Source organism: Condylostylus longicornis, unplaced genomic scaffold (genome assembly GCF_029603195.1).
Source record: "Condylostylus longicornis isolate FDR11 unplaced genomic scaffold, ASM2960319v2 ptg000001l, whole genome shotgun sequence".
NCBI lineage: Eukaryota > Metazoa > Arthropoda > Insecta > Diptera > Dolichopodidae > Condylostylus > Condylostylus longicornis.
Window position 1 is genome coordinate 5,205,421 of NW_026577970.1, and position 18,982 is coordinate 5,224,402.

The following is an 18,982-nucleotide window of genomic DNA, read 5'->3' on the forward strand; positions in this document are numbered from 1 at the left end:
TTTTAAATAATTTTAAGAGAAGAATGATTTACAAAAACATAAGATATATATTAAAAATTTATGATTGAAATTTCAAGAAAAATTACTTTTTGTAAATACTTGAAGCATACATACAATTGTAATTAATTTAAATATTAAAATGTTTTGAAATTACATTTTACGTAAAAATTTTAGTAAAATTTTCTTGAAATTTTCTACCAAAATTTTATTGTTCTTAATATTCTGATTTTTAATTTTTTTTTATTTTATAAGAATATCTAAACATTCAAAATTTAGAATATGTTTTATTTATTGATTTTAAAAAATATTTTTTAGGAAATTTAGACATTGTTTTGAAAAAACACCAATATTTTATATATATATATTGATTTTAATATATTATTTATTGTTTTTGTTTTTGCCTCAAATATATTTTATATGCAATTTATTATGCTATTAATATAAAGTATTTAAATTTAAAACTAAGTATAATTTAAATACTTGAATATTTACAGTTACTTTCGTTCAAAAGGTATCCCCAGTATACCATGGATGAATCCATGGTGCAGAAGGTGGTGGAGTTGGTGGATAAATTGTTGGAGATGGTAAACCATGCCCTCCTTGTACAGCTGCTGCTGCTGCAGCTACGGCAGCCATGTGATATGGTGTTGCAGGCCCGGTCGGTGATGAAAAATGTGAATTATATAAAGAGGCTGCAGTTGCATTCGTAGCACTATTTGAAGAAGATGATGACGACGATGAAGATAACGATGCAGATGTTGTGTTAGATGTTGAAGAACTAGAATGATAGCCACTACTATTGCTATGATTATTATTTGTTCTGGAATTAATATTATGAATAGATTCTGTACTACCACCATAAATTGACGATGGTGTCGTTGAATCTGCATATATTGATCCGCCATGTCTTTCATTACTTGAACTTGAATTGCTAGTTATACCAGATCTGCTTATTGCATGAGATTGGTTCAATACTGTTTCCGCACTTAAACCGCTAAACATAGAAAAAAAGTCAGGAGTTGTGGATTTGTGACTTAAATTATTTAAAATATTAGGTGTTGAATTCGAAGAATTATTTGTATAGCGGCAAGATGACAGTCTATCAGAGTTACGTTCTTTGGAATTTTCTTGATTATTATTACAATTACTACTATGGTTACTGCTATTATTGCGCAATTGATTATTACTATTATTGCTACTGCTACTACTACTGCTACTAACACGATTGTTTTTATCTATATTAGAAGATGATGAGGAACTTTTATTTCCGGAATTTGAAGCCGATTGAGATGGTGTATTTAAAGCCGCTGCAGCAGCAGCAGCCGCAGCAGCTGCAGCTGCTGCCGGCGATGTCATCCAATCAAACGCAGTAAAAGGATTTCCACTCAAAGGTGGAGAAAGCATAGTTGATGCTGCTCCAGTTAAATTGTGCCCAGCTAAAAATGAACTTGCATATGGATTGTGATGATCAAAATATGTTTGCGCGGCTAGTGCTGCTGCTAATGCTGCCTTTTCACGTTCTTGTCTTGACAATGATGCTCCAATAGAAGATGATATAGATGCTGATGCAGAAGTAGTACTGTCTTTCGTAGCACTTTTACTTCCATTAGTGGAATTGTAATGATGATTGGTGTTATTACTGTCATTACTTGAACTATTTTTTGTCGCAGAAACAGATTGATGGTTTTGGGAGCACATCATATTGTCTAAATGATGACTTCCTCCTAGTAAATGATGATGATGTGCTCCCCACCCCAATTCCTAGCTTATTCGTGAACGTTTCTGTGGCGGTTGCTCTTGACTTCTCATCATATATCGTAGTTGTGGCATATACTTAATTACATCACGAACTAAAATTAATGGAATATTCTCGGAATGTGGTTTACCATTTTCTATTAATGTTTGAATTTGCCGCCTGTAATTAAAGTAATAGTGTTAGCTGTATATACTTGAAATTTTCGAAAATTATTTTGCATAAAATTTTATTAATCGAGAGTTCCACAATTAAGTGAAAATTTAAAATAGATTTTGGGAATTTATATAGATTCTTACCTATTTCCTTTATACATTTCAACTCCTAAAGCTTCAATTAAGCGCTTACAATGGTCCAATTGTACATTTGGAAAGAAATGTTCACGAAAATCGGCTAAAGTCATTAATTGATCCGTATCATTATATGCTTTCATATTTATACATGAAATCATAGTATTATCGAAAACTAAAACTTTCTGTACTTTATATGGTGGGGATTGAGTATTTGATGGTATCTCTGGTATTATCCTTAGCATTTGATTATGAGGATCAGTTGTCATTGCATTAACAGCAGCGCTCGCACGTTGTTGTTGTTGTTGTGCAAGTAATTGTTGTTGCAATGCAACAGTATTCGCAGCTGCCATAGCATTTTGCCTTACTTGCATTTGCAATTGATTATACGTTTGTTGTTGTTGTTGCTGCTGCCTTTGTTGCTGTTGCTGTTGTTGCGCTTGCAATTGGTTCGCTGTTGCCGGATTTAAAGACCTTCGAGAAGGAGGAGACAAATCAGTTACTTCCATTGTTCCATTTAATAAACTTGTAGAGGTATTGGTAGATAGTTGTAGTAATGATAGTTGTGATGCAGGAGAGAGCAAATCTTTACTTGTACTAGAATTGGTTGAACATATAACGCTCTTTTGCCTTGTTTGCGATACAGGATTAATTTGGGATTGGGATACTTTGGAATTATTAGGGTTTGCAAGAGATATGCTAATTTCTGGATTTTGAAAATATAAACCTTGGTTTCCACTACTTTTATTTGGGAAACTATGACTTTGATTATTAGTATTTATTTGAGGTGGCTTTGGCACCACTTTATTTGAATTATGTGAAGATATATTTTGTGTTATATAAGTGGACATAGCTGGATTAAGTAAAACTTTACGAACAAGTTCATCTAAATGAGAGTTTTGTAGCAAATGATCTACATTGCCATTATTATTGCTGTTTTTATTTGAATTATTATTATTGTTATTATCATTATTATTATTAATACATTTATTACTATAATAATTGTAATTGTTATTACCGTTATTATTATAATTTTTGTTAAAATTATTATAATTGCTATCATTGTTATGAAAACTATTATTTATACTATTAATATCACCATTGCTAACACTGCTAGTACTACTACTTGCACTGCTACTTCTACTATTGCCAGAACTATTATAATTAAGAACATAATTTTGATTATTTTGCCGCCTAACAGGAAGCAATGATGGTATATTATCTATTTTATTTTTATTTAAAATATTTCGTGAATTTTTATTATTTATATCATCATTGTTATAATTATTAATGCCGTTTACAGTGATGTTGTTATAAGCATAATGATGTTTCTGAAGTTGCGGTGTAATTGGTGGTGAAATTAAAGCAGGATTTTGATTTATTGTAGGTAATGAATTATTTTCACTAATATTATTAAAAGGAGTTGTAAGGGAAGGATTATTTTCATTAGGAATTTGGTTTATTGTATTTGTGGTAGCTGATAAAGAGCGTTGTAGAGTTGCCATACTAGTACTAGCAGTAGAATTCAACCTAGAAACATTATACAGCAAAATTGGAGATATGGTATTTTTTCTCAATTTGATATTTTTATTATTTATTTAATTTCAATAAACGATTATTTACAAAAAAAAAAGAAAAAAAATATCAAAACTATTGATATTTTAAACAATTTAACTTTTTTACATGTTGACCTATTAAATTTACTTTCCCGAATTTTCATTTTATATCTAAATATATAATGCATAAAAATATATACATATATGATTTTATATACATAATTTTATCCTTAATTATGTACAAAATTCAAGTTAGTGGAAAATTTACTTATGATTTTAAATTTTATTTAAATTGCATACGCATAATGAATCTAGGTACAAAAATAAATTAAAAGTACGAAAATTATAACATTTAATAGAATCTTACTAATTTTGAAATAAATCAAAATTGAAATTAAAGTAAGTGCAGCTCTAAAAAATTATATTATAAAAATTATTTTAAATGAAATATTTTGCTAGATTCCAAAGTTCTATTAAATATTCTTAAATTGTTGTGAATTTAATTTTTATTTATTTCATTTAGAACTTACATGGCAATAAGTAAAAACAACTTACATAATTTCAACTGAAATACATTCAAAAACTTTAAAATTGTTGGAAAAAATTTTATAGACTTTAATTAATGAAAGCACCTAGAATTTAGACTAAGATTTTTCTTAAAAATTTAATTGTGTTTCATTGAGTTTATTAGAGAATTTCTTTATTATTATTTTTTTTTTTGTTTTGTATTTTTGTATCATAAGAATTTTAAAATCATAGAACACTATTCCTAAAATATTGTTAAAAGCAGTGGTCGAAGTGGGATACTCAAACTAGTGGGATGGTAAAAAAAACAAATAAAAATAAAAAAAAAAGTATTGTTTTAGTTATTTTTTAAAAAAATAACTAAACAAAATTTACCAAACTTTGGAAGTAAACTAACGAGAATATTTATATTCAAAATTAAATCAACTAAAAATTGAATCAAAAACTGTGCAAATTGTTACCAAAGAAATGCATATACTACTATGTAGTAACGAAAATTTCACTAATAGAAAAAAATTATACGTTACTATTTGAAATTGGTCTTATTTAAAATTACATATATTTAATTTTTTGTTAAAAACTTTTTAAAATTCATTAGAAAATTTTCTTAAATTTTAAAAAATATGTTCCGGAACGCATTTTTCTCTCCTATTAAGTAGTAGAATGGATTTCCAATTATTTAAAAGTACTGGGATGGCATCCCACTCTATCCCGCCTCACTTCGAGCACTGGTTAAAAGTAAATTTTTTTAAAGAACGTTCTTTTTCTTTTTTATTAGACCACCTTTTTTACTGAATTGAAAATTAAAAATTAAAAATTGATTAAATATTTGTAAACGTATAATTTAAATAATAGTAAATATCTCAATATTACACAAGTCATGTTACATTTTGTAGTTTTTCTTTATTGCCACAGTTTTTTTTAAATTTTTTAAACAAATTTAATTACATTAACCGTGCAAGACAAATTAAAATACATTAATCGTACATATTAAATAAATGTATACAGATGACTTTTTACTAGAGCCCCCGTCATCTTTGTCACAAAAAAATTAGTGAAAAGGTAAATGAGTGAATGATAAACAACTGTTCATTTTATTTTAAATGATAAATTTCCAATGCACAATGACAACTATTTTTGATAATTCATTTTTGAACGATGACACAAAAAATGAATGATAGATTCACAAAAATGTGAATCATAAAAACAATGATGACAGGCCCCTTAATAAAAATAATTTTTTCAATATTTTATAAATTTGATTTTCGTACTTTTTTTTAATTACTTACAAAAACTACATAAAAACTAAAATAAAGAAAATATTATAGTGTTTTACATATAAAGTAGGAATAAATACAGAATAAAAGATTTTGTTGCAAAAGATGTAAAAAAATTCATGAAATAAAATAATGGTAAAATAAAAAAAATAATTATAACCAAAAATTGAAAAAAAAAAAACAATAAAACAAAAACGTACGATATTTTTAAATAAAGAAAAAGAAACGCATGCACAATTATCTTCTAATTGAAATTAAATAAAAAAAAAATTTCATGAACAAGTTGCAAAAAAAATAAATAAAATCGGTAAAGTAAATTTAACAACGCAAGGTAATTTTATAAATAATATAAGTAGTATTTTTTATATAATATGAAATTGAAATTTTAGGAGAGAGTAAAATAAATAAAATTAAATAACAAAAACAGAAATTTACAAAACTAAATTTACCATATCAAAATAAAAATTAAAAATATTAATCATAATATCAAAAAAAAAGAATTAAAAATATATTAACATAAAAATTACACAGCGATTGAAAATATTCAAAAATTGTTTGCCAAATATATACACATATAAATTTAAATTAAAAGCATAATAAAAAACGCTTTATAAATTTTTATATATTTATAAATAAAAGTAATATTAATTACTTAAAATAAGTAATTAATAATTTTTTCTTTATAAATAAAATTAAATTTTATTTACTCAACCGAATTTAATAAACAAACATTTTACTAAGCATATTATAAAAAATAAATTTTTGCTATTTTAAATACTTAATATTTTACAATTTAATATCTAATACAAATTTAATTATATTAAAAGCAAACTTAAAATAAAATTTCTTAAACTATATTAAATTATACGAAAAATAAAATTTTTAAATAGTTTAAAAATTAGATACAAATAAATAGAAAAATATTTATAAATATTTAATTACAGTTTAATTTATTTTTGGTAAATTAAAATTGTGATATATATACAAACAAAACAATTAGTGAATTTTATTATTTATATTATAATTTTTATAAAAGATGTGGTAAATTCAGTTAATTTATTGTGCGTTATATATAACTAAATATTATTTTCAAAGGCAACTCTACAAATTTAATTATATATATTTTTTAGTAATACCCTCCACAAAAATCCTTTTTGCTTAATGTTTTTTTTTTTTATACATGAACGGTTTTTACGAAAATCAGTTTTTATAATGTTTTATTTTTATTTTAAATTTCAATCTCTCTCTCCTAAACATCACCTAAACTTATAATAATAAATTTAATAATATAATTTTATTTTATTTATAAATTTATTAAATTTTATAGAATTCTCAATAAAATATTATATTATATTATTTAACATAAAAAAGTATAGATATTATTTAATAAAACTTACATATGAGATTGACTTTGTGATCTTACTAAAGGTGGTGGTTGTTGTTGTTGTGGATGTTGCATACCAGTCATTTGTAATCCGTTTGCATAATTATATTGTTGACGATTTGATAAAAGATTTTGCATTGTTTGATTTCGTCCAGCAGCATAACCTCTTTGATTTTGTTGCTGTTGTGCCTAAAATTTAAAAACAAAAATAAAATATTTCTTTTTTTGCTTTTTTTTTTAAATTTTTATAAAAACAAAACCTAATAATAGTAATATCTATGATAAAAGGAAAATAATAGTAATAAACTCTTTAAAAATTCTTACATATTATGATATTTTAATATTATTATAAATTTTTTTTTCACATTGGAACCTATATTTCTTTAAATTTTTTGGCTAAAATTAAAATAAACTTGAATTTATTTTCAAAAATCAAAAATTTAATATTTTGTTATATTTTTAAAAAAAAATTCTAAAATTTAAAGAAATATAAATCTTAATTAATAGTTATTAATTTTTTGAAGACGAATAAATATATGTAAGTATATGTTAGAAACAACATTACGTAATCATTATAATAATAGTTAATATGAAAATGGTGTTATAATAAAAATGAGAAAATCTAATATGAAATATTTATATTGAATAAAAAATTAATAATAATAATTCATATTAATAAAATTGATAATTCTGATGCAAAAGCATAATATTATGTTATAACAATTGAGTAGTTCAAAAATTTTTTCAGATAAGAAATCTAAAGCAGTTCATAACACATAATGTCATTAAATTTAATTAAATACAATAAGCTTCAAAAGACATTGTAAAAACTATTTAAAACTTTTGAATTTTATTAATAATATAACTTTTTTGTTTATTGATAACTTTAAAAGTGAATTTAATTACCTAACAAAAAATTCAAAAATACAAAAATTATTTTAACGCGCTAAAAATAAAGCTTATTATCTTCAATACATAATATTATGAAAAATGCTTCTACCTTAAAAACATAAGGTTTCAAATATTATACTTTTCTAATGTATGTTCATTATTATTTATTTCTTTCTTTATATAAATATTTTCTGCGCTACATACGCAAGCTGATTTTATTCTAATCAAAACAAACAAAATTCTAATATGGCTAACTATGCTTTATTGGAAATAACAAATTTTTTTTTCTAAAGTTATTTTTTTAATTTTTTGTTTCTAAAGATATTTGATTTCTTATATTTTAGTTCTAATTTTGAATTTTATCACATATTTTAAGCGTAAATTTTTCTTTATTTTTCGAATTTTTATTTTTTTGCTGCTTTCTTAAACTGTTTTTATGGATTATTAAATACATTAACAAATTAAAATAGATTATTAATTTATTGGACGATTTCTTTTGAAGCCCATTGTATGTAACATGAAATTTTCATCAACTAAATTAAAAAACTGCATTTAAGAACGGAAAGTCACCAATTTTTTACAAAAATTTGATCCAAAAATTTTATTTACTTTACTTATTTATTGTTATTTTTTTAATTTGCAATTTAATTAAAAATTAAAATTAATTATACTTATAAAATACAATGTTATTATTATTATAAAGATTATTAAAATTTTAAATTTATATTAAAAACAAATAAAATAAACAAATTTGATATTCTTTTATATACCTGCGCAGCCAGCAGCTGAGCGGTTTGTGCCTGTGATACTTGCGATAATAAGGCTGGATTAAGACCCCAACCATTTGTCAGTGCCTAAAATGAATTTTAAGCGAAATTAGAGTTTTTTTTTGTTTTTCTTTAACTTTTCTTATATGTACATAACTATAATGTCTAAAATTAAAATAAAAAATAGCAAAAATAAACAAGTACTTAAATCTTAAGTTTAATTCAGATATAATACAATATATTTTCAAAAATAAAATGTAAAAAAATAAAAAAAAATAAAGTATATCAAAATCAATTAAATTTGTACAGCAACTCTGCAAGTACTATTACTCCTTAAAAGTCGGAAAAAAGGAGAAATTGAATTAGACTATTTGAAAATTTAAGGATACTTAAAAATTTTATGGTTAGAATTAAATCAGAAGTGTTACGTATCCTTAAAAATAAAATAAAAATATTTTTAGAGACACAAACAAACCAAAGTTTTTTAATGAGAAAAAATTTGAAAATTTAAGCGCACAATATAATGAACAACGCAGCTTTGCCAAACAAAGCAATGAAAGAAACATTAAACATAATTTACATGGAAAGCAATTTAAAGCACAAAAAAAACAAGGAACAGGACAGAAGTTATAAAAACAAAATGTATCAATACAATTAAATGCAACAAAAATAATAAATAGAAATTCTATGAAAAAAAAAATAATTTTATAGCAAAGATAAAAGAAAAATATTTTTATTAATACTTTAATATAGTTATTACCTGTACTGCTGCTGCTGCAGTTTGTTGCGCTGCAAATGCTGTATTCAATCGCTGTTGTGTTGCCACTGAATTAGGATTTTGTAATGCTGCAGCATTTTGATAAGCTTTATTTCTTAATTGATTTGCAATATTATTTGCGTTTTGTGCTTGTTGTTGTTTTGCTAAATTTGGGATAACAGAAGGTTGTGTTATTTTTGGTGGTGGACCTGAAGGTTGTCTTGTCCAATTAACTGAATTGCCAGGATTTTTAGATGCAATTAATAAATTTGAATCAACAACTTTACTAGGCCAATAGTCTTCAAATTCAGTACCATTTGGAAAATAACTTTTAATATCTTTTAAACTAATTACAGCTACTGATTCACTTGAAAATAATTCATTTCGTATACCTTGAACCTTACAACAAAATTTTAAATATGCTAAATCCCATCCAGATAAACAATCTGCTTTTTGTCTTAAATTATCAGTTTCACCTTCAAAATAAAATAATGGTACAACTTGTTCATTATTTCGTACTGTGTATGGTACTACAGATTCCTTATTTATTCTAATAAAACCACAACGATCTGATGGACTTTTACTACCGGATAATAATTTACGATAACAAATATCTAAAAATTGATAAAATTTTGTAGCATCACTTAATCGTACCACTAAATCTTTTAATGTAAATAAATCTCGACCAAATTGCGCATCACAATGTTTGTGATTAATTTCATTTAATAAACGACTTTCAGCCTCTGTTATGAAGTAACTACGAACATATGTACAACTACTATAAATATCTGGATGCAAATAAGATAAATATTTATTTAGTAATTTCATTTCAACCATTCTAACAGCGCAATATTTCTCTCCCGATCTTGTTACATATGGTATATAAATTTTTCCAAATGTTGCCCATCCAAAATGTCCTTTTTGAGATTCTTCATCATTACAAACTTTTTTGTCTGGATCTGGACTTGCAGATGAGCTATTAGTTGAATTAACGTTACCACTATTTTCGGTTGATGATACTGTTGATGATTTTGAGCCATTTGATGCTGCTGACGCCGCCACTGTTGATGATGAGGTGGCACCATTCTGTTGACTACTCCCCAATCCTGATATATTTGGTGTAGTTGGTGTTCCTGATATATTAAATGGAATATTACCATTTTGTAATTGAGAATTCGGTGGTTTTCTTGTTAAATAATTTAATATATTAGTTTGATTACCAGGTAGTCCGGGTATATGCTGGCTTGATGATAAAGCAGCTGTTGCCATCTGTTGCCGGTTAACTAAAAAATTTATATAATATTGTACATAAATGCTGATGCAATAAATAAATGAAGTTTATATAACGAAGTTTTGTATATTAAATAATTTTTATTAAATATAACAGTTTTACATTTCTTTTCCTCGAAATTTTTTAGATATACTCGTAAATTAAAATGTTGGATTGAAAATATTTAAAGGGTTTAAATTTTTGTGGAATTGTTTTTGCAACTGCATGATTTAATATATTATATTTATATACTTTAATTGAATGTGTAAGACTCAGACACCTAACAATGTAGAATAATAAGTTTGCTAAAATACATTTCCGAATATCTGTATTTTTCCTGCAAAACTTGAGGACGACAAACTATTTGTATATAAATTTTATTTTCACATATATTTATATATAAACTCATAATTTTCGTTTTTCAACTTTTCTTTTGAATTTCTTGTGAAAGTTGAACATACTATCTTTTAATGAAGAAGATTTTAATAGCATCATCAAGTCACTAAACGGCTTCAATCTTTCACTTCGCCTCTAAAAAACGGACTATTATGAATATAGTACGAATATTAAGACAAAATTTATTTGAAATTGAGAAGTGTAATATGCTAAACCTGATTCAAATAACCTGAAAACATGCTAAATTTATTATAAATCAGTAAGTTTCGTTGCATGTTTTCAAATTTGAATAAGCTTAAATTTATTTAAGATTTACCAGCTACTTTTTTCAGTAGCAACTTTTTTTGTTTATTTGTTTTTTTTTATTTTCTTAATAGAAAAATGATAAATCGACAAGTATAAGTAATTACTTGTTTGTTCAAATAAGTACTTATTTGAGTTAAGAGGTTTGTTTGTTCACTTGTAAAGATTTTGTATGTTATTAAAATACTAAAATATTTTATAAATTTAATTAAAGTATTAAAATATTATCTATTAAAAAGTAGTTTAATTAATAATTTCAAAGAATTCCACTTTTTCGCTTTCAAGCAGCTTCTAGACCTTTTAAAAAATTTATTTTGTTTGAAAAATTTCTTTGTTCCTCTTTCCCCCTCTACGTTATGGCCTCAAGAATTTCTAAAAAAAATTCAATTATTTATTTGCAGAATGAGTCCATTTTTTCTTTATAGTTAACTTTTTTTTTATTATTTATTTTAAAGCTATTCATTTGAACCCACTTTATCCGAAACTCAAAATATTTCAAGTGCGTATTTTTCAACAAGCTCAACTCATTAATCAAATTATTAAATAAAACAATCTAATTTTTAAGGGAATAATTTTAATTAAGAATAATAAACAGAAGTAACGCTTTGCCAAATGGTACTGAGTTCTTTACCATTGGTGTTAAACGTAATACTTATAAAAAATGCAATTAGTCAATTACAATAATACAGTTTTAAAAAACCAGTACACTAAGTCCATCATCATATACGACATCTTCTAATACGATATTCGAGTTACGACATGGTATAAATTTGAACCATTTTTATTCGGCTTGCAACATTAATCCCTGGACCCTGATACAACATTAAAAATTATTAATTTTTTTGACAGATTTTACTGATTTTTGAATAAAAATCGATACCGATTTTTGTTGTAAGGCATGTCTAAAGCGCATACTTCAATAATGAACTCTTTTTAGTTAAAAATACTAGTCAGTAGTTGAAAATACGAATTGAAGTGATATATACATGTATGTCAACTTAATCAGATTTTATTTGATTTATTTTTGTTTCAAATTTGAATTTTTTTGGTTTTTTTATTACTTATATTTTGTTATTATTTTAAACTTTGTTACCTTTTTTAAAAAAACAGGTGAGTTATAACATATATAAAAATAGTTGTAATACTTATATTATAAAATAGTTTGTCTAATTCACTTTTGGTTTCCATACATTTTTTTCCTCCTCAAACGACTATAAGAGTTACGACATAAATTTCTGGAACCAAAAATGTCGTATGGCGAGGACTTATAGTGTATAATTTACTTAATCTTTTATTTTTCTGTTAGTTATCATTTGAGTTGGATGAATATGTACATTGTATGAATATGTACATTTATGTTTTTTGTAATGAGAGAGTAATGAAAATTTATGAGAAATTGAGGTTCTCATGTCAAGGTGTAGTTATAGTGTTATAAGCAATATACATCATAATAATCTAAATGCGTTTTCAATTAGACGTACATATATTTCTTTTCAAGAGACAAGTGCAAAGAGTGTAAATCATGCATATATTATGAAGTTAAATAGGGATTGCAGAAAATGAACATGCCACATGGGTTATGTTTACAAATTTTGTGCTAATTGCGAAGCTATTTATATATATAAATATATATACTTATATATATAAATATATATATATATATATATGTATATATACATATATGTTATGTACGTATTTGTATTTATTTACATAATATACACGATAATCAATAACGCCTCATGAATACATGACCTAACCATGTTAACATACCCAACAAAATTACTACATGACCCCACCACCTCTTTGTTCTTATTTGAAATTTCTTTAACTACTTACTTATATCATGCAATATATTTATAGCGTATCTATTTATCTTTACCACAAGAACTTTTTCAAGATAATCTAATATTCAGTTTCACAAATTTCTTGTATAAGCATTATCTGTCTTTTATATGTAATTTAGTTGGTAAAACATGTGTTTATCTCCAAATATTAATTTTCAATTAACATTTGGAAATAATTTTTAATATTAACTTATGATAAATGAAAACAGTAGACCTACGCCTAAAAGTCGCTGCAGTTACCTTTGCAATTCCACTAAGGTTTGTAAGTTTTTTTCTTAAAATTTTTATTATTAAAAAATGACATCTGAGATATGTAGTTTCCTATTTTGGTAATAGTTGAACTTTATGTAACTTACTATTTACATTTACGACAAAATCTAAGATTTAATTTGGGTCTAATGAAAATCGTATACGTAAACCTTGTTTGATATCAAACATTTTGTGACGCCAAAATAAAGGAATCATTATCAGGTTTAATGTCAGGTTTTTAAAAGTAAAATGGCGACAAATTAATTTTTAAGAAAGTCTTAAAAAGCTATCAACTGATTTTTATATTTTGGTTATAATTTTTTACATTTTGACGTTAAATAAACCCCAATTATTCAAAATGTACTAATAAAATATTCGAATATTTTATTAGTAAACAGAGGAGTGAAAGTTCTTAGATTTGTTAATGCATCTTGAATTAATAATTATCTTAGTAAAAATTTACTCTTATGTTGTATCTTACTTTATTAATTATAAATTTTTAGTAATTCTTTTTAATTTCTTAAAAAGTTTTTACTCAGATCAGTTATTCTGCTCAGTAATAAAGTATATTAAATTATTTAGAACGGCAAATAACAGCATTTATTTCGAACAAGACTAGGTTCGGCCTTAAGTCAATTTTATTCAAATTGAAATTCTCCCAAAAAAACAAATCAAATTAATAAACTAAAAAAAGGAGTGTATATTTACTCAATGCCGCTTAACACGTTGAACGCCCAGCGTAAATCAATGAAGTTTCTCCCGGGCTCAAATCAGGTTGTGTAAATAGCACGATATGGAAGGGCGGCACAATGCAACGCGTCGTTTAAATCTACTCATAGTGTTACCTATTTACGGACGATGGCGTCCCTTTGAAAACATATCCATAGACGTGGTGTTCAACTTCAAATTATTATATATAGATTCTTGGGCGAATTGTTCTTCGCATATTTAAAGTAAAATTTTCAAAAGTTTATAATTATTTACAATATATATGCAATTATTCCAATTCAACAACCTTGCCAACGAGCTTGGGAGGAGTAGATCTTTTGGGCCGCTGTGCATCATCGTTTCAACTTAAAAGCCAATGGAATTGTTAAAAAACTTAGAATTTAAAATCCAAGTTTCTTACTTATAGCTTCCAACTTACAAGAGTAAATTATGGATAAATGTTATGTAGTACAAAGAATAGGTAAAATCAGTATCAATTACTGTTCAAAATTTATAGTTCTGCTAACTTATTGGACAATTTTTCTGCAATATTTTACATACAAAATTTGGATTACAAAATTATTAACTTAATTATTATAATACTTTTAAAATTGGGGTTGGATCAATTTCAACCAGTACAAGTATTGAAAATCTGATGTGATCAGCACATAACCGACCGCATTGTGTATTGTTTAGTTAAATGAAAGTGTTACAGAATATTATAAAAATGTCTGTTAAATACTTCTTTCCAAATTTTTAGGACATTAGTAAGCTTATAGTTTCGGTAGTTAGTTTCGGTAACAACTAGAACTCAAATATCAAATTTCAAGAAATTCCATCAATTCGTTCCGTAGATATGGTGAAAAATGTAAAATCGGCCCGCAGATCAGTTTTCGAGTCCTGATCTTTCCAAAAAATTTATATGTTCATTGTTTTAATACGAGGAATTCAAATATTAAATTTCAATGAAATCGGTTGATTATTTCTCTTTATATACACAAAAATATATATTTGGCCCGTAGTAAACGTCCAGTTGCTGATGCCTGTTTGCTAAGCTTATATACAAAATCTTAAGTAAATCGGTTGAATATTTTCTTCAAAATGTTCAAAAATGTAAAACAGGCCCGCTAAAAAGTGCAGTTCCCGAGGCCTGATATATACCAAAATTTGATCAATCCGTGCCATGGTGGAAATAAACTTACATATAAAATTTCATCAAAATCGGTTCAGCCGAACTTGAGATACACGCGTGCACACACAGACCGACAAACCGACAGGTTGCTAAAAATAGTTTATTTACACTTCCCTACTATGGAGAAGTACGTTCCCACCGAAAACTCGATATGCAAAATTTGTTGCCATCACATAACCTACCTATTGTTTATACAATACGGTCGGTAAAAATGGGTTGGATTATTATCAATTTCGAAAGTTTTTTTTTCAAATTTTATCTGAAACCTCACATCATATAAACTTGTTTAAAAGAAATCAACGAAATATGTAAATAAATAATTTGGAACTCTTTACAAGGAGTTCATTAATATAGTCTAATAGTAGATCATGAATTTATATACGTTTTGCCATTATAATAGTTTTAAATTTAAGATCTTCATCCAGCAAGAAGATGAAAATCCAGCAAATTGAATTTTTATAATACTTTCTACTGTAATGATTCTAACATTTGACAAGAACAAAGTTTTGGAATCGCCTAAAATTTATTTTAAATCAAAATCAAATGCAACGACACTGGATCTTCAAATAAAAACCAAGTTTTATTGGAATGTACGATTTGACAAAAACTGATTTTACGCAATACAGACAGTATAATATTGTGTAAACATTTTTTAAAATACAATAACTTAAGCTGGATTCATTGATTTGTCGTTTTTGAGCTGAGCTATTTGTAGTCAAACTATTTCTTCTCTTGATTGTTCATTGGTTCGTTTGAAAAAAGCTGATCGTTTTTTTTTATTATGATGCATTTATTACTTTTTTGACAAGAATTAAAGTTAAAATTAATTCAATTTCTGAGAGAAAAAAAAACAGTTCTAAAAACAAAGAGAATGTCAAAAATTCAAATTTTCATACAAAATACATCAGCTCGTCGCAAAAGCGATGAACCAGTGAAAACAGCCTAAGAACGGAACGTGATATTTTTATTTTTATAACACGGACCCTGCATATGATTTGGATGTTATTAATTTGCTATCATGGCAATAAAGCCATATTTTTTACAAATTATTGTGTAGTTAGATATATAGTTGATTTTAAAATGTTTGAGCAACGACTCCTTAATACTGTTTCAATCATTGTCAGTTTTAAAATCTTACAACTTTATATATTGGAGAGCGAGAAGTTAAATTTTGTTAAAAAAAGCTTTTGAAATAGCATGCAGCCTGATAAATTAAATGAAGCACATCAGTATACACTATTTTTTTTTTTCAATAAAAATGCCTCTACCTACTTAATATAATTTTTTTTTTTAAATTTCTATTATAATTTTAAATATCCATATTTTCATATTATTTTTTTTCTCTTATATTTAAATGGCCTTTTTTTTTATTTGGTTAAAATGTAAAAATTTTAATCCTCAAAAATTTAATAAATACCTATGTTTGTATGTACATATGTATATATGTAGGTATTTATTTATCAAAACACACTTCTAAACATAAGAACATTTTTATGTAAAAAAATACACCCAAACATTCACTCATACCACGAGTATACATTCTTAGTATACCTACACAATTAATTTATAAACATAAAATAAATAAATATTTCTGAGTGTATATAAGCATTCATTAATATTCTTAATTAATAAACAAAAGTAATAAGAGGCCCCTTTAATTTCGATTTAGGTAAAACAAGAAAAAAAGATGTAGTAATAAAAATAAAAAATAAACGAAAATCAAAAATTACTTTGTTCGTAGAATCAATAAACATACCACATACATATACATATATGAATGTTATATGAATGTTTGTATATAGCAAAACAAGGTGAATATAATATAAGAAAACACATAATAATGCATGTATGTATGTATGCATAAGAAATATATTTCTTAGCATATACATATTTCTTATGTATTAGTCCTTTAATATACTTAATTCATAGTTATACAAAGTGTACATACATATGTATGTATATATATAAATGTATTTTTGTAAGATTATATGTATGTATGATTTAGTATATTATATGTATCTACCATTGGATACATACACATTTATGTATTCATTCGTATATAAAATAATGTATTTAGATGTATGTATATAGCTATGTATGTATCCATTGAATGAGTGTGTACCTACTTATTAAAAATTTTTTAAAAGAGGCCCCGTTTAAATGATTCGCCTCGCTAAAGATTGTCTACAAAATTAAATTTGAGGTTACAATTTTGCTTTTTTTTTCTTTTTGGTAGAAGCTTTATAGAGCACGACCATTTTTTTTCCAATTCAAATATGTAGTATTCATGTTCGTTCATGTTCCTTTCTAATAAGTTACAAAAAAAAAATAAGAATAACTTTTTTGTACACACTTCCATATCCACTTATACATATGTATATTTATATGTACATATATATTAAATACAAAAATAAAATTTAGAAAGTTTAATGGAAAATAAGCAGTTTTTATCGACTAAATTATGTATAAACATACAACGAACGTACATATTATTTACATAACCGTAATGTAAATATAAAAGATCTACTTTACCTTTATATCCTTTTATTCAGCTTGAAATTTTTTTTTGAGTTAAAATATTTAAAAAATATTAAATATAAAATTTCTTATTAAAAAACAAAAAAGTCTTCTATCAAACACAATTAACAAAATAAGCTTGCCGAAGTGTTTACTTGATAGTACGCACTTAGTTAGTATGTACCTATGTACCTAAAAATGCTCTGTCAAATTAAAGAAGGAAAGAAGAACTTACCAATTTGTTGTTGTTGAGCAACTTGTTTTGCTAATGCTAATCTTTGTTGTTCAAGCATTTTAGCAGCCATTTCAGCAATTTCAGCTTCATCATGTCGTTCTTGTTTAATAGTAGTATTACTACTGCTATTACCATTGTTAATATTTCCAATTGATGTTGTACTATTTCCATTAGAATTATTTCCATTATTACTAGTATTATTATTACTATTATTATTTAATGTTGTTGATGATGACGATGATGAAGGTATTGATGATAGCGTTGTACCTGGTGGTAATTGATGGCCATCAGCTCCTGTTACTGATGTTATTGTCAGAGTAGGAACTGCTAGTGCCGAAGACATAATTCTTAATTATATTATGTTTTTGTTTTTTTTTTTTATCTTAGATTTTAATTAATAATTATTCCAATTTGCTTTCTTTTATTATTGATAATTTTGTTTTACATATATTTTAAATTTCCGCTTTTGACAGATAAATTTTGGTTAACTTTGATTACACAAAAATAATTAAATTATTCCATAATTTTATTTGAGAAAAAAAATTCTTTTATGTATATAAAAAACTAATTTTATTTTTATTTATTTATAAACACTCATGAAAATTTTTCTATCCATGGTGAAAAATTTTCAATTTGGATTCTTAAACTTATGTTGTTGGTATTATTTTGAAGTTGACGTTTTATTTTGATAATTTACACCTTTTTTTTTTATCACAATAAAATTTCATTTAAATTTAAGGTTATGTTAATTGTTATATGAATTATATTCATATATTTATTTTGTATACCATTAAATAGACATAAAATTTTGTATATTAACATACATTCATACGGTATTCTCGTTCAATTATGAACAAATTGTTTTAGATAAAAATTGTTTACAATCATAAAAATTAAAATTAACAATAACCACTACGTAATGAACAATTCATTATTCATTTTGTTTTTAACATATTAATTACTGGAAAAATAATTCGTATCTAATTTATTTTTAATTCTAGATCGTCCATAATTTTTTTAATTTAAATTTGTTTTGTAAATTTTTTAAAGACCATAGATAGCTTTTGT

At 25.0% G+C, this 18,982-nt stretch overlaps 2 protein-coding genes across 2 annotated transcripts; both read right to left on the minus strand.

Moving 5' to 3' along the window:
* Positions 1-228: 228 nt before the first annotated feature.
* On the minus strand, positions 229-1,843 carry LOC129606419 (uncharacterized protein DDB_G0271670-like). Its single transcript, XM_055516778.1, has one exon. The coding sequence runs from the start codon at positions 1,699-1,701 to the stop codon at positions 505-507; it is 1,197 nt and encodes a 398-aa protein (XP_055372753.1). The 5' UTR covers positions 1,702-1,843; the 3' UTR covers positions 229-504.
* Positions 1,762-18,579, minus strand: LOC129606341 (hybrid signal transduction histidine kinase L). The gene is made up of 6 exons (XM_055516661.1): positions 17,915-18,579; positions 9,204-10,483; positions 8,447-8,530; positions 6,799-6,974; positions 2,053-3,573; positions 1,762-1,915 (listed from the first exon to the last, which is right to left on the minus strand). The coding sequence occupies exons 1-6, from the start codon at positions 18,255-18,257 to the stop codon at positions 1,762-1,764; spliced, it is 3,558 nt and encodes a 1,185-aa protein (XP_055372636.1). The 5' UTR covers positions 18,258-18,579.
* Between the last annotated feature and the right edge of the window lie 403 nt (positions 18,580-18,982).

What these genes read in the sequence shown, in the direction of transcription:
- LOC129606341 (XM_055516661.1), bottom strand. Translation starts at nt 18,257, where the DNA reads ATGTCTTCGGCACTAGCAGTTCCTACTCTGACAATAACATCAGTAACA. An exon ending in CTCAGCTGCTGGCTGCGCAG is followed by an intron (nt 6,975 to 8,446) that starts GTATATAAAAGA and finishes TTTAAATTTTAG; the next exon opens with GCACAACAGCAACAAAATCA. An exon ending in TCACAAAGTCAATCTCATAT is followed by an intron (nt 3,574 to 6,798) that starts GTAAGTTTTATT and finishes TAATGTTTCTAG; the next exon opens with GTTGAATTCTACTGCTAGTA.
- LOC129606419 (XM_055516778.1), bottom strand. Translation starts at nt 1,701, where the DNA reads ATGATGTGCTCCCAAAACCATCAATCTGTTTCTGCGACAAAAAATAGT.